Genomic DNA, 16,703 nt, shown 5'->3' on the forward strand with positions numbered 1-16,703 from the left:
TATTATTTACTTCTAAATCCATGCTATTTAGTACTAACCTTGTTGGACTAGAGGTGAAGGGGTGAGGGTTGGGGTCACATCCTGGATGAGACGGGGCCTTGGGGCCTGAGCAGCAGGGGTGACCGGGCAGGTGAGCCGAGGGTTGTTCACCACCAGCACTGTGCAACCATCAGCCTTAGGTAAGGGCTGGAACATCCTGTTGACCTTCATACGGACAGGTTTGGGGCGGGGAGGAGGGTCGGGGGACTCCATGACCTCCTGGATCAGCTGGCGGCTAACCTTCCGTCGGGGCAGAAACACGTCGGCCTTGTACCTGGACACGCTGCCCTCTAGACCCACCAGGTCAAACAAAGACAGGTCACCGCGCTGAGGGACAGAGGAGTGGAGGGGTTCGGTTATGGAGGTTTAGATACATATAAAATGCATTTTATATGCATCTAAAATGTTTATATGTGCATACACACACACTAACCTTGAATGGGGAGATCTCCAGGGCTCTCTGAACAAGGGAGGCCGTGTGGAAGACAATGGGCTTGGTGATGAAGGGGGAGTGGATGGGCCGCGGGTCAAACAGGTTGGGGTGGTTACACACTTTACGGAGCTGCATCAAGATGTTGATCACAGACATGAAGTGACCGCTGGCCAGCGTTTCCCGGGTGCTAAGAGAGAGAGCGATAGAAAGGGAGAGAAATACAGTGAGATGACAAAAAAGAAAAGGGGAATTCCTATACAATGCTAACTTGTAGATGATCTAAGCAACAGTAGCTGTTTAAAAGTACAACATCATAGATGTAAAAACATTCTGGGAAATGTTAGAATTAGGACTGCACAGGTCATTAGCTAATTACTGGCAGATTTTCAAACCAATGAGCCCTCCTGCAATGCATTAATTTGCTTCCAGTAACACCCTTGTCTATAGATACTTACGAGGCCTGTGCCATGAAGTCATCGTAGAGGAAGCGCTGTCTCTTGGACAGACGGCAGCGCACCACATGCTCATATTTTTTAGGCATCTGCTTCTCCACATCCACCTTGAGTCTCCTCAACAGAAACGGCCTGAGCACCTGGAAGGGAAAAACAAAAAGTGGTGATATGGGTTAGGGAACAGAATATATTTCAAAACATATCAAATGAGCACAAACATCTAAAACAGTTCATGGTGATAAATAGTACATTCTTATTTAACAGATAATCTGGACCCTCCTAAATATTCAGACCAATCCACCCCCCCTTGACCACCTGCGTGTTCCTCCATCTACGGCAGCCTGACTTCTTACCTTATGTAACCTCTTGACCAGGCCCTCATTGTACTCCTGGCTGCCCTCGATCATGCCGGTGAGTGGGTTGGAGAACCACTCCTTAAACTCCCGGTGAGACTGGAAGACGTGGGGCATGAGGAAGTGCATCAGGGACCACAGCTCCATCAGGCTGTTCTGCAGCGGGGTTCCCGTCAAGAGCAGGCGCCTTTGACTGGGGCCAGGAAAAAAGCCCATAGAAGACGTTATAATGACCAGAGGTTGCGACTAAAGATTTTTGTATTCTACTGGACAAAGAACTTTCAGCTTTTGTTGTCATAATTTTGACTGCTATTAGTAAAGGAAGAATGCAGAGAAATGGAAGCACTTGTCTGAAGGTTTTTAGAAAACGCTATAAGAATCCTTTGTGTTATTATTATTATTCATTCATTCATAAATTAGGATTATGATGTTCAATGGCAACAGTTATACTGGCCATCTATAACCATCTCCTCCCTCCTCCCTTAGTGCGGACCTGTTGAAATTGAGCAGGCTCTGCCAGCGCTGGGACTTGAAGTTCTTGATGTTCTGGGCCTCATCCAGGATGAGGTAGCGCCAGGACTTGCGACGGAAGGCCTGGTGGTCCTGCAGCACCAGCTTGTAGGAGGTGATGCACACATGGAAGGCGTTGGGCTTGGTCCAACCCTGAAAAAAAGAGGACGTTTTTATTAGCTTATCGAAAGGATCTGGCACTTGAATTGATCCACTTCAAGTGGGCCAGGGCTTTTATCCACTTCAGTATGCAAGGCTGACTTTTTGTTCAGTTGGAATGAGACACGGAGCACCAGAAAGGAGATGAGGCAGCGCCAGTGAAGATTATTTTGGAACTCGCAAGGGAAAAGGATAAGAGGTTGCCAAAGAAATACCTGGAGGCAGGAGTTTAAGGCAGACAATTAGAAAAATCGGCAAAGGGTGAAACAAGATGGAGAGGACTGCCCAGAACAGAGCGCGCTGGAGAGGGGTCATCGTGAGGAGCGATAGGCCCGAGTTAGTAAGTGCCAGTGACGATTTGTATCCATTTACGAGGGGATTTGGTGATTGTTTACCTGTCTCTTGAGTTTCCTCTCCTTCTGACTGCCGTAATAAGTGAGGATTTTGAATCCAGGACACCAGCGCTTCAGCTCCATCTCCCAATTCAGCATCACACTGGTTGGCACGATAATAAGATGGGGCCCCCAGTTACCTGAACAACCAACTTGATTTAGTGTCCGATATATAGGTTGTGTACATCTCTTCTATTGTCCTGGTAAAACGTTGAAATGTTAGTGTATGAATGACTCAATGTCTTACCCTTCTCACAGGCAAGGTGAGCTAGCAAGGCGATCGTCTGGATGGTCTTCCCCAGGCCCATCTCGTCAGCCAGGATGCCGTTGAGCTTCTTCTCGTACATGGTGACCAGCCAGTCCAGGCCGATGTGCTGATACTCACGCAGCTGGCCCACCAGCAAGAACGGAATGGGAGTCTTAACCTATTGACGAAGAACAAACAATAAAGCAAAAACAGGTTTTTAGAAATGTTAGCAAAAGTATATTTAAAAAAAAAAAAAATATATCCCATTAAGTATTCAGATCCTTTACTCAGTACTTGGGTTTGACTCTAAATTCTTCTCTGCAGATCCTCTCAAAGCTCTGTGAGGTTGGATGGGGAGCATATCTGCACAGCCTATTTTCAGGTCTCTCCAGAGATGTTAGATCGGGTTCAAGTCCGGGCTCTGGCTTGGCCACTCAAGGATATTCAGAGACTTGTCCCGAAGCCACTCTTATGTTGTCTTGGCTATATGCTTAGGGTCGTTGTCCTGTTGGAAGGTGAACCTTCACCCCAGTCTGAGGTCCTGAGCACTCTGGAGCAGGTTTTCATCAAGGATCACTCTGTACTTCGCTCCGTTCATATTTCCCCTCGATCCTGACTAGTCTCCCAGTCCCTCCCGCTGAAAAACATCCTCACAGCATGATGCTGCCACACACCATGCTTCACCGTAGGAATGGTGCCAGCTTTCCTCCAGACATGATGGTTGGCATTCAGGCCAAAGAGTTTAATCTTGGTTTCATCTGACCAGAGAATCTTGTTTCTCATGGTCTGAGAGTCCTTTAGGTGCCTTTTGGCAAACTCCAAGCAGGCTGTCATGTGCCTTTTACTGTGGAGTGGCTTCCGTCTGGCCACTCTACCATAAAGGCCTGATTAGTGGAGTGCTGCAGAGATGGTTGTCCTTCTGGAGGGTTCTCCCATCTCCACAGAGGAACTCTGGAGCTCTGTCAGAGAGACCATAGACCACCTCCCTGACCAAGGCCCTTCTCCCCTGATTGCTCAGATTGGCTGGGCAGCCAGCTCTAGGAAGAGTCTTGGTGGTTTCAAGCGTCTTCCATTTAAGAATGATGGAGGCCACTGTGCCCTTTGGGGACCGCCAATGTGCCTCGACCCAATCCTGTCTCAGAGCTCTACAGACAATTCCTTCGACCTCATGGCTTGGTTTTTGCTCTGACACGCACTGTCATCTGTGGGACCTTACATAGACAGGTGTGTGCCTTTCCAAGTCATGTCCAATCAATTGAATTTACCAATCATGTTGTAGAAACATCAAGGATGATCAATAGAAACAGGATGCACCTGAGCTCAATTTTGAGTGTCATAGAAAATGATCTGAATACTTATACAAATAAGTTATTTATGTTTAGAATATTTTATCAATGTGCACATTTTTTTAAAATATGGAACCAACTCCATATTAACATCCATGATTTTGGAATGAGATGTTCGACAAGCAGGTGTCTACATACTTTTGGTCATGTAGTGTATTTTGCTATTGGAGGACAGGCTTATTGTAATGGCTAGAACGGAATGAATGGAACAATATTAACCTTTCCCTTAAGTCAACTACAAACTAATAGCAAAGGATCCTTGTTCGATCATCTGGCCAGTGTTGTAGGGCATGGGTTACCCACCTTGGTTGTGGCTAGGGTGTAGCCTTTGGGTTGCAGGCTCTCTGCAGTAGCAGCAATGTGGCTGATCTCCTTCTTGGGCCGCGGGCCGGTTGGGAGAGGGGGACTGTGGTCACCCTCCTTCAGCAGGATTTCCATCCCCTCGTCGCACTCATCTTCATCATTGTCAATGACCTCTTCCTCACCACTGTCCTCATTATCTGGTGAGTGATTAGGTGAGAAGAGGGGTAATGCAGTGAGCATGGTATAAAATCAAGACAAATGCACTAGCCTGACAGTCTAATCCATAAGTCCCTGGGAAAAGTTGGTTTTTGGTTTGTAGGTTCATCTACAGTATCAATTCAATCTGAAAGCTCAGTGTGAAGCTTCGTAGAGTTTTCACTAGGTTAGAGAGCAAAGATGTTCTGTTTTGTTACAGTGGGCAGTACCTGAGGTGGTGATGTTGCTTTCCACGTCACTTTTGTCTTCCTCGCTCTCCTCTTGCTCGTCTACAGAATTTTCAGACTCATCGGAGCTGGCAGGAGAGTCGGATGCCGAGGGCTCCTCGAAATCAGAGGCATACGCTCCTTTGTACTTCTCCAGCAGCTCCTCCACAGTCATGTCACCTGGGAGGGGAATTGGAAGAAAATGAAGTTTAGAATGGTCTTGAATAATGGACGTCATGACAACAGATAGGAGTAGAAAAGTGACTTGTGGAGCTTGTAATGACAATAGCTTAAAAACAACTAGACAGCACATTGGACTCAACATCTGTGCAGCAGATACAGCTGTTATACTATTTTAGTAGTGTGGGAGGTTACCTTCTTTGGCCAAGTCATCCAGCTCGCCCGCGTGATCTGCTTCCCCCTCCACCACCTCTTGGGCTGCGATGGTGTCCTCCTCATCTTCAGCTGAGCACCACAGACAGGGACAAATAATTACACAATACTCACAACCAACTCAATATATTGACAAGTGAGCTACTTTACATGCATATAACATTCACTGCAATTGGATAACAAGGCCTCACTTACCATCCTCTTCGTTGGCTGTGAACTCTGCGTCTTCGTCCACTGTTGTGGACGAATTGTCTGAGCACTCTTCTTCCGAGTCCTGTGAAAGGAACAAAGTCAGTCTCCACCAAATAACAACATTTACAACATTTTAAAGTATGAACAATTAGGTTAATGTGCACCAGCTTAAACAAAGGAAGGGCATGGGAATGCAGTACGCATGTGTTTGAGTGAGGGGCTCTGCCCAGTCTCCTGTGTCAATGGTACCCACCTGTGAAAGGGGCCGTTTGAGGGTGCTGAGCAGCTCTGCCAGGGACATGGTCCCCTCCTGTCTTAGCAGCTCAATCTCCCTCCTCTGGGTCTCAGGGTCATTGCCATCCTGTTCCTCCTCCACTTCGATGGTCTCCTCATCATCCTCCTCCTCCTCACCACCACACGGAGGCTCAAAGTCTCTGTCTGCAGACGGAACGAAGGAAGAGAGGAACGTTAAACCTGGTCTCCAATTGGCCAGTCTGTTAATAAGGCACCTGGGCTAGAAACTGTGCAGGACACTGCATCATGCTTATTTGAACAGCATTGAACAGTCTCCAATCTCTGGCAAAGCTTCGCTTCCATTACGCTAACTACTAAGTCACATCTGATGACTGGAATGTCACTGCACTTCAGAGATGCAACAATTGCATCGTTTCTAGTCCGAAATTGAAGGCAGGAGATGACGGTCCTTTTGCCTTGGGCAATTCCACCATAACGGAATTACGCTGAGAATCAGTTTTGCACTTTAACCCATAAGAGTCTAAGCCCGGTCTAAACCGGGGCGGGTTCTACTGAGCTACAGTGCTGTGAAAAAGTATTTGCCACTTTTAGAATTGGCGCTACTTTCGCATATTTTTTTTTATACGGAATGTTATCAGATCTTCAACCAAAACCTAATATTAGATAAAGTGCAACCAGAGTGAACAAATAACACAACAATTACATACTTATTTAATGTATTTAATAAACAATGTTATGCAACACCATATGCCTGTGTGAAAAAGTAATTGCCCCCTTATACTCAATAACTGGTAGTGACACCTTTAGCTGCAATGACTCCAACCAAACGCTTTCTGTAGTTGTTGATCAGCCTCTGATGTCGCTGTGGAAGAATTTTGGCCCACTCTTCCATGCAGAATTGCTTTCACTTAGCGACATTTGGGAGTTTTCGAGCATGATCTGCTCGTTTCAAGTCCTGCCACAACAACTCAATTGGGATTAGGACTGGACCAAAACTTCAAATTTGTTGCTTTTTAACATTGACTTGATTGTGTATTTTGGATCATTGTCTGACAGAGCTTGAGAGGATCTGCAGAGAAGAATGGGAGAAACTCCCCAAATACAGGTGTGCCAAGCTTATGGCGTCATACCCAAGAAGACTCAAGGCTGTAATTGCTGCTAAAGGAGCTTCAACAAAGTACTGAGTAAAGGGTTTGAAGGTCTGTTTTTTTTATACTTTTGCAAAAATGTAATAAAATGTAATAAAAACCTGTTTTTGCTTTGTAATTATGTGGTATTGTGTGTAGATGGATCAATTTTAGAATAAGGCTGAGACGTAACAAAAAAACGTGGACAATTCAAGGGGTCTGAATACTTTCTGAATGCACTGTACGTGTTCATGAGTCTCCTCTTTCTACAGTGGGGTCATATTAGTGTGTAGCCCAAACCGTCCGGACGCTACAGACAGAAGTTGGCAGATCGGCTGTACCGACTTCAGACGAGGCCCAAGACTCTTGTGGGGGTCGTAGAGCAAAACGGAGGCAACCGTCATGTGCGGTGGATTGAGACACATCCAATGCAAAACAAATATATCTCTAGTTTAAAATTGACAGATTATTTTTTATTTTTTTATGGATTTTTAAAACAAATGCTAATTAGATTTCCGCGGTGGCGGGGGGGGGGGGTCGCTGGACTGGCGTCACTTGCTAATTGTTGCTAATGGAGACAGTTGCTAATGGAGACTAAACAGAGGCACACTGAAGAGGACTAGTGTACACCTTAGCAACTGAATCTTACAGAATCTTACAGAAGATGCTTTGGGTAAAACAGTGCTTTTCACAAAGTCACAAAGCAACACATCCATCACCAACGTGGCATTTTGCACCAGGATGCACAATACACAGTACATCAGCTGAAGTAAGAGCAGTGGCTACAACAACCTCCTTATGTTGTAAATTATTCATGGTTCTCTAGTTATACCAGTGGAGGCTGAAGAGGGGAGGACGGCTCATAATAATGTCCGGAATTGAAGTTAGTTGAATGGTATCAAACACATGGTTTTCATGCGTTTGATACCATTCCATTCACTCCATTCCAGCCATTATTATGAGCCATCCTCCCCTCGGCAGCCTCCACTGGTATAACTTAAGAGCCTGAATGGTGGCAATCTGGATACTCAAGAAACAATTAGCAAAGAAACAGTTCTCACCATCTTCATCCACAACAAGTGGAATACATTTTTTGGGTGGTGAGGGTGCAGGTTCACTGTTCCCAGCCGGTGCCGTTTCCAGGGCCTGACTGAGGAGGTCAGAGTATTTCTCTGTCTGGCCCACGATGAAGTCCAGCTGGAGGTCCAGAGCCTTCTTCCTCTTCTCCTCTAACCGGGACTGCTGTTTGTACTGCACCACCTTCTCAACACTGCTCCAGAAGGCCCGGACCTCCTTGGCTATGTTGGAGGCGACTCGTCTGATTTTGGCGTGCTCGTCCCTCTTGGCCTTCTCCTCCTTCTGCCGCAGCTCCTCGTGATGTCGCATCACCATCCGCACCACCTGGAGAAACATGCATATCTAATTGAGTTATTTTGAACTTGTTGGACCTAACATGAAATCATGGCATTGGTTAAGCAAACAATAGGTAATACCAATCTCTCTGCAATATGGATGCCACTTTGGAAGGATGCCAAGTGGTGTGAAATAAAAGTGATATAAGAGGGTTTCTTACCTTCCTGGCGACCCCTCTCTTCCACCTCCTCTCCTGGGCAAAGTCGGCCGAGAGCCACTGCATCTCCTCACACAGGTAGTCCCAGTGAACCTTGGGCCGGACCGGCTCCGTCAGGCGGGTCAGTCGCTTCATAGACCAAAAGCCTTCTCTCTTCAACGCTACGGTCCTGCCCTCTATCTCCGCCTCCTACAACACATAGTTCACACCCGGAATTATAGAAATAAAGCAACTCAGATTGTTCCAGTCTAGACAGTTTATTAAGTGAAAAACTATTCACAGTTGACAATTTGGAACAAAGGTCAGAAGGATGAGCAGGAGACCTGGTCCAAATCAGAACACTGACTCACGTGTTTGGCTAGTTCAGCCATGTCTGCGTGACGCTCCATGCGGGGTCGATGGGGAGTGACAGGGTCTGATGGGGAGGAGCCTCCTGGGCCAATAGAGGGCGGAGAGAGGAACCTGCCCTGGGCACCTCGGAGAATGAGGGGAGTAGTGCTGGGAGTCCAGTCAATGAAGGATGATAGGCCGGGAGAGGGGGATGAAGTGGATGAGGAGGCGGGTGACAAACTTTGCGTGACCCTGTCTGCTATCCACTGGCGTACCTGGAAACGGAGGGAAAGGCAGCGAGAAGGAAATGAGGACTTTTGAGCAGGACCATAACAAGATTGCCTCTGTTCCAGTAGGAACAAACATGCATAGATATCACAGCTAAATCTGTCTCAAACATGCTGTATATCAAGCTATCAACAATTCTCTTTGATACCGTAGGCTATACCTCAAGAAATCACACGCTGCATTGAAAACAAACAAAAAAAAAAGTTTACTATTCTGTAGCCTACACCCATACAAACTTTGCAGTGTACACAACCTGCTATCTCATGTAATCATTCAGTGATCAGCGAGCATCCTGCAAGTGTGATCTATCGGAGCGTCTGACACCCACCGCTTACCTTTGAGAAAAGGGCCTTTGTCTGGCCTGCTCTGTCTCTGCTCATGCTGGAAAACATACATGGCTTAAAACATGGCCAACTTAATCACTAAAGCAGAACACTGCATATGAAAGATCACTGCATGAAACAAATGGAGAAACAATCTTGAGAACTGAGAATGAAATGCTATAATTGGAAAACAGTGAAAACATGCTGAAAGCGTTTTCCTGGCATCCGCCAAACCCAGATTTGTCTGTCGGACTGCCAGATGGTGAAGCATGATTCATCACTCCAGAGAATACATTTCCACTGCTCCAGAGCCCAATGGTGGCGAACTTTACACCACTCCAGCTTACACTTGGCATTGCACATGGTGATCTTAGGCTTGTGTGCGGCTGCTCGGCCATGGAAACCCATTTCATGAAGCTCCCGACAAACAGTTAGTGTGTGACGTTGCTTCCAGAGCAACCGAGGACAGAATTTCAGCACTCAGCGGCCCCGTTCTGTCAACTTGTATGACCTACCACTTCGCAGCTCAGCCGGTTACTCCTAGACATTTCCACTCCACAATAAAATAATTTACAGTTGACCGGGGCAGCTCAAGCAGGGCAGCATTTGACGAACTGACTTGTTGGAAAGGTGGGATCCTATGACAGTGCCATATTGAAAGTCATTGAGCTCTTCAGTAAGGCCAATGTTTGTCTATGGATTGCATGGCAGTGTGCTTAATATTATGGTGTGGCTGAAATAGCCGGATCCACTAATTTGACGAGGTGTCCACATACTTTTGTATATATAGTGGATTTTGCAGCACCGACACAGCCAGCTACATTTTTCTACATTTAATTAACCATAGCCATCAAGCTCCAAAGTCTTCAAAACTGAAAAGGGAGTTTATGTTCTCTCTGCTACTGCACAGCAAGCAGTACCGGTACTAGGTCCAAAAGGCTCCTTAACAACTTCTACCCACAAGCCATAACACTGCTGAAAAGTTATTCAAATGGCTACCAGGACTATTTGCATTGACCATTCTTTCTTTTTTTTTTTTACGTTGCTGCTACTCGCTGCTTATTATCTATGCAAAGTCACTTTAACCCTACCTACATTTAAAGTACCATTCAAAAGTTAGGACAAACCTTTTGGAACACCGAAAGTGTGCAAAGCTGTCATCAAGGCAACGGGTGGCTACTTTGAAGAATCTAAAATATTTTGATTTGTTTAACACTTTTTGGGTTACTACATGATTCCATGTGTGTTATTTCTTCGTTATGATAGACAAGTTCAAATAAAGCAAAAAACATGAATGAGTAGGTGTGTCCAAACTTTTGGCTGATACTGTACATATTACCTCGACTAACCTGTATCCCGCACATTGACCCGGTACCAGTACCCCCTGTATGTAGCCTCGTTATTGTTATTTTATTGTGTTGGTTTATGTATTTATTTTACTTAAAACTGCATTGCTGGTTAAGGACTTGTAAGTAAGCATTTCATGGTAATACCTGTTGTATTCGGCACGTGACATATAAAATCTAAATTTGATTTATATATCTCCATTTCAGTTTTTGCTGAATTGAATATCACAGAATTGCATTTAAACACATTATGCCTTCATTATAAGCATAATAAACAACTATTCACACAGTAGCAAAATGTTTATTGTATGCTGCTTAAGAAAACTGTCAGAGCAAACATTAGCCCACCTTTCCTGCTAAAAGAATGGTCTCTGTTGATACATATAATCGCTGATTTGGCAGCACATCTGAAGAAAACTGCTAAGCTACACAGAAAGCAATTTTGGGGCATACCTTGCTCACTGCTGGGCTGGGGTTGACCATGCTCCTGCGGCTAGCCTGGGCCTCCACTGCCAGGTCAGCCTCCTCATCACTGCTCTCCTCTGTGGGGCTGCTGAGCCCTGGGCCCTTCACACCGGCTAGCCGTGGCCGGATGACAGGCGGTGGTCCGGACTGGCTCCCATCACTGGAGGAACTGGAGAGTTTACTCCTCGTCACATTGCCTGATGTTGAGGGCAACTTGGGGGCAGAGAGGGGCTTGGAAGATGCATTGATGATATTCGGAGGGTTTAGGGTTTGAGACACAGTCACTGCTTTGCCCGTGGATGTTTTGATTGGAGTTAAGGCCTCTTTGTCAGATTTGCATGGTGTGGGAGTAGATGGAGGGGTCATACGGGACTGGGTTGGCGTGTTTGTAGCGGGAATAGCAGGAGGTGCTGCTGTGGGTTCTCTCTTGACAGAGGACTCTGTCTGGTCTCTATGACTGCTTACAGGCATAGGCACAGCGACTGACACAGCTTTTGGAAGGCACTCTAATACAGGTGCTGTGTCTGAGCCACAGCTGAAGCTGCTAGTGCTAGCCTGCATCAGGCTGCTGCTCTGCTGCCTAGATACCCCCAACAATAAGGAGGGAGGATGTTTGAGGAGACGGGTGTCCCCACGCTTTAGTAGGAGGAGTTTTGGGTCGATGATGCCAGAAGAGAGTGTCGACCGGGAAGCCTCTGGGTTGGCCTCGGTTGCTGTCACATTAACGGTACGATAAACATCCTGCTGGGTCTCCACTGGGGTTTCTGTCAGTGTTGGACAGGGCTGTGGATATTTGGTCCCTTCATGAGAAGAAACACAGGACTTGGGTTCTGTAGTATTTTGTAAGGTGGCTACAGGCACCTTTTTTAGAGGACAATTCTGCTTTCTACCCTCTGGCAAGTGTATGGTAATTGGGGACGAGAGGACCTCAATACTGTGTTGACTGTTTGACTGTACAACAACCCCCTCTGTTAATTCATCCATTGGGGAGACAAGAGAAGATGTACTGGCCATTGCGCTCACTTCCGTTTCCCCTGGCAGCGTTTGTGTGTCACTCAGACATGTGGCTGGGGAAATGCTCACCCCTCTATTGTCTGAGACAGCTGTGCTGGTCTCCAGACAAGGTAATGCAGCTTGTGTAAAGGTGTCCGTCTGTCCATCTGGAGTATCTGATACTGGGACAGTTTGGACTACACAAACCTCACTTGAATCTTCCAACACAGTATTGTCAATTTCAGTAGTTGTGTTTTCGGGCTCAAAATTCTGCCCTTCACCAGTCATCTCTACATCTTGTGTGGAGAGACTAGGGGTAAAGTCATTTCGATGCTGGATAATGACTTGATCATTGTCATTACTCGCTTGAGGGTGAGATAGCAGGCATATTTCTCGTCCCTCACTGGCTGTACAATTCTCAGAGTGTTCCATGAGTGGGGTGAATAAGTTTACTTCGTAGCTTGGGGAGAGGGACGGTCTCTCTCCAACAACTTCTATTGCAATCTCCTCCTCCACAAAGCTATAAATCTCAAATTCTCCTGCAGCCAGTGGGTCCATTTCAATATCCAAATGGGTCCCTTCAATAAACGACTTTGGTTCTCTGTCAGAATATTCAGAGGTTAATTCAATAACAGCAGTATCACCACTGACAATATGTTCTTCCAGGAGGACACACTGATCCACCTGCACCTCCTCAGGCAACTCCAGACAGGTCTCTCCTCCATGAAACACAGCTCCTTGAGCATCAGCTGACAGCACGAGCTCAGAGACTAGTGGAGTCTCCATCCTGGTTTTGTGGTCAGGATTAGACATCTGAACTTCAATAGATTGTTCTGTCTGCATTAAGTCTATTTCTGTACTGGGGAGGTCGTGGATAGGAGGGGTTGCTGCTGTTGTCTCCTGTAGAAAAGAGCTTTGTGACTGGATTGTTAAGTTGGGTGAGGGCTTCGCCATTTCAGTCTCCTTTACCCTGTTAGTCTCAATCCGTTCTTCTGTTGGGAGAGGGGGATTTGTCTGGATATTGCTCTCACTCTCCTGTCTGTCAGTTGTGTAGTCAGGGGTGGAATTACCACTGCCAGGGGGCGTGTAGGGGACAAGACCAGAGTATGTTTCTCTTGACTGTGGGGTCCCGGATATGTCAGTTGGTGGGTCTGGGAGTAGCGTCTGTGAACTCCCAAGTGTGACGTGTCTACTCTCAGACGGTTCTGTAGATCTCTCAGATTCTTGTGGTCCCTGATCCACCGCATTAGCTCCCTGTATCTCTTCTTGGCCGTAATTCGAGTTCTGCGTGATTTTAGGTTCTGTGGAGAGGTCTGTTTGTTTCTTCTTACTGTTGTCAGTGATGAGCACTGGGGGGATAGGCTGCTCAGAATTTTGCAGAATGCCTGCTTGCTCTTTGACTTCAGACAGAGGTATGTGGCTGGCCTGATTTGCCTGAGTCGACAGGGTTGTTTGAGACTGCTCCATCCCTCGGTCTTCGTTGTGGTCTGGGACTGTATCTTTATTTGGGCTGAGGGGAAGTGGGGACACTGTTGAGCAGGATTTAGAGGGAAGGTTTCTAGCTGGGTGTTCTCTGACAAGTTCCTTGATTCCAGTCTCTTGTTTATATTCCAATTTCTCTGGGAGAGGCTGGCCCTTTTCTGTCCCACTGATGACGACCAGTCCACCTGCACCTCTCTGATGCAAAGCCTGGCCTGGTCCAGCAGCACTCGTTTGTCTATCTGTGTGGCTGCTGTTATCAGTTTGTGACACATAATGCGAATATTGGCTTGTTCCGTCTGTCTGTGTGTCAGAGAGCCTGTCTGAATGGGACTTTGTAGAGAGACTAGGGTCCTTGGGGTGCAACGGGCCCAATCTTCCTCCACCACCACTATCTGACATTGGCCCTCTTTCAAGGCTGTCCTTAGTGTTGTCGTTGGGGTGAGTCTCTGTGGGTGTGTTATTTTCACTGACGCGTCCGTGTCTTTCAGGGTGTGACGTGGTCGTGTTATCCAGTGGTGGGAGAGGCGCAGCGGCCACATTTTGCGCAGCCTGGGGGTTGTCACCCAGCACATCCACAGCCGGAGGGGTGCGCTGCTGCACCTCCTCCTCCCCAGAGCTTCCTCCCTCTGTGCTGCTCCGGCTACACACTGCACCTGGAAGCAGTGAGAGGATGTAGTTCAGTTGACGGATACATGCATTTATAGACAAATATTTCAATAAGTATCCAGCAAAGAACAATTTGTCTAACTAGTCAATGTCTCTGGTTAAGGAAGAACTTATCACCTGTCTGTGGTGTGGGACACAGCGCTTCCGTGCTTTCCACTTCCAGGATGCTGATTAAGGTCCCGTCCACATATTCTGAATAAAAAGACAATCGGTAAGTAAAATGATCAATGCCACTGTTCTCCGGACTATAATACAATTTTCAATTCCATAGAATCATAGAACCACAAATTATTGTTCTACTCTGGTCCATGTGTGCAACTGGCTAGGCATCCCCTTTCCCCTTTATCTGAAGAGTTCCAAAACTGCACAATACTGGCCAAAGAATGAGGGTGGCAACATTGTTATACTGTACACTATTCATGAATCAAACATTGTATTATATGGGCAGGTGAGGTGTTTGAGGCATAGTTCACAACCTTTTCCAACAGACTTTTGCATATGTGTTTCGATTTAGCGACTACTTGCTAGCAAATGCAATATATGCTTTCCTTGGAATCAAATATTTAATACAATCTCTAGAATGACTTAATAAAAAAAATAAAAAAACTTTGTTAGGTTTATACAATTGTAGCCCCTGACCTTTTCCCTGATGTGGCATTATCAAACATATTGCTACACGCACAAATTGACGCAAGGGCCTCCAGCCATTCAAATCAACAGTATTACACTGTTGCAAATGAAATGTATTGTAGTTTATAATAATCTGGACATGGCATGTGCAGCGGGGACATGTAGGTGTTCCTGAAGCAACGTGACACTCGTACACTCAACGTTTTCGTGCGCTCTTCGGGTGGTATCGTTTCAATAACTGTTGATTTAGCTAGTTAGGTACTATTGTTGTTAGTTGGCTAACTACATGGCTAGCATGTTTACTAGTTGACTAGCTACCTATACAGCTTGCCTTTATATCTAGATGAGCGTTGTTGGCCCAAATACTCCCAATACTTTAAACTAGGCGCGCACGCGCCCCATCCCACCCGAAGTTATGTAATGGTCTGGGTCTTTATAAATGCATTTCTGATTCGCTTGAAGCGAAAAAGGGGTTTTAAAAAGTCGAATTAAAACCCGCTTCCCAACAATTACCCGTGACGTCATTGCACGGGGTCAAATAACCACAACTACTAAACATTGAAATCATACATTTAGCTATATAGTCAGTCAATATAAATGATTTACCACGTTAAAAAACTAACAAAATAAATTATTCCTGCAATGTTTCTCGCTAAAATGTAGCAGTGATTAGGAGGGGGATAAAAGGGGGGTTCGAGTGATCCCACACAAGCACACTTAGTTATGAATTAAAAGATGTCCTCCAGTTGTTTTGTTTTTTTACTTTTCCTGTTGAGAAGTGATATCCCAAGTAGACAGTGTAAATCCATTTTATTCTGATTCCAATATGGCCAACGTGATTACACTCAAACACCTTCGCCCGAATATAAGTTGCCATTGTTAATTTTGTATCGTCTTATTCTGTGGAGAGCTAACGTTAGCGGCAGCCTTGTTAGTACAGATAGTTTTAGCTAAATATTTTCGCGCCGCAGCTAAATTGGCTTGCATTAGGCAAATTCCATGCCACAGCCACTGTTTGGCCATGATGCTAAGAAGTACATGTTCTGGCTGCAGGTGAAGTCTAACGTTACAGGGAAGGTAAACAAGCCAAATAATTAGCAACTTTGTAATTGCGCCGTCATTGACACCTGTTTTTTTTATCTGTGTTGTAGTGGAGTATGCAGACAAGGAAAACTTTCGTAACCCTCAATTTTATAAATATATTTGTCAGAATTAACTGGATGTTGTGTCCCGCCGCGAACAAGCCCCCCTGGTGCCCCCTACTACTTCCTCCATGCCCCCCTTCTAGTGGCCGCCATCTTATGTTCCCACCTACCTGAAATTTCCGACCAGTTTTCTTTTACAAAATTCTTGTTGATGGAGTCGTCATCCGGATAAAATCGTACTCAATCCGTGATGATAGTATTCTAAACTGTCTCTCGGTACCCAACGAGGTAGGAGTAGGTCCGTGGGAAGAAGTTATAATACGGACTGAAAGAGAGCGGGTTCTAGTGGTTGCGGGGAGGAGACTTTTAGACGCAGCGAAATGGTGGAGAACCACTGCTGACAAAGTGCAGAAGAAAGTATTATCTCGCGAGAAGTTGAACGGCGCGCCGCTGCAATTTTTGGGATTGGTAAAACGGTGCATTTATTGCTTTAGTTGAAATTATAGCAAATCCCATGATAATTTGGGGGAAATGTTTTATGTTGCTATTATCTGGTAGATTTTATTTTTATTCAATGTACTCCACTAGGATTTAATTAATATACCTGGTTATTGCAAATGTTTCTCTTTCCATAGAAAAGCTTACAATTCTTACTCCGGCACCTATTTGTGGTGTATTTGTGGTTTCTACTTAACCCAAGTGGACTCAATATGCAAAAAAACAACCTTTCAATAGCACACTAAATCCAAATATCATGCTATTACTAGATAATAGATAAAGCGTTGTGAAACAGGTGTCAATGAGTACTACACCATTGTCATATCAGTATCTCTGACAGGGCA

The 16,703-nt window shown here is 45.7% G+C and overlaps 1 protein-coding gene across 2 annotated transcripts in view; it reads right to left on the reverse strand.

Annotated features, from left to right (window-relative positions):
* The window catches only part of LOC110499140 (uncharacterized), a 28,767-nt gene extending 12,452 nt beyond the window's left edge, over positions 1-16,315 (reverse strand). For both annotated transcript variants that reach the window (XM_036955938.2, XM_036955937.2), the window contains exons 1-18: positions 16,032-16,315; positions 14,204-14,278; positions 10,934-14,073; positions 8,544-8,798; positions 8,197-8,382; positions 7,685-8,024; positions 5,495-5,679; positions 5,245-5,323; positions 5,032-5,121; positions 4,660-4,836; positions 4,235-4,431; positions 2,586-2,763; positions 2,342-2,478; positions 1,771-1,940; positions 1,278-1,470; positions 928-1,064; positions 473-659; positions 39-366 (exon numbers count right to left, since the gene is read on the reverse strand). In XM_036955938.2, the coding sequence (XP_036811833.2) occupies positions 39-366; positions 473-659; positions 928-1,064; positions 1,278-1,470; positions 1,771-1,940; positions 2,342-2,478; positions 2,586-2,763; positions 4,235-4,431; positions 4,660-4,836; positions 5,032-5,121; positions 5,245-5,323; positions 5,495-5,679; positions 7,685-8,024; positions 8,197-8,382; positions 8,544-8,798; positions 10,934-13,819 (5,725 nt within the window). In that variant the 5' untranslated portion in view covers positions 13,820-14,073; positions 14,204-14,278; positions 16,032-16,315. The remainder of the gene's footprint in view (positions 1-38; positions 367-472; positions 660-927; positions 1,065-1,277; positions 1,471-1,770; positions 1,941-2,341; positions 2,479-2,585; positions 2,764-4,234; positions 4,432-4,659; positions 4,837-5,031; positions 5,122-5,244; positions 5,324-5,494; positions 5,680-7,684; positions 8,025-8,196; positions 8,383-8,543; positions 8,799-10,933; positions 14,074-14,203; positions 14,279-16,031) is intronic.
* Between the last annotated feature and the right edge of the window lie 388 nt (positions 16,316-16,703).

The sequence above is a fragment of the Oncorhynchus mykiss genome, chromosome 20 (assembly GCF_057628025.1).
Source record: "Oncorhynchus mykiss isolate SJ-2025 chromosome 20, ASM5762802v1, whole genome shotgun sequence".
In the NCBI taxonomy this organism is placed as follows: Eukaryota; Metazoa; Chordata; class Actinopteri; order Salmoniformes; family Salmonidae; genus Oncorhynchus; species Oncorhynchus mykiss.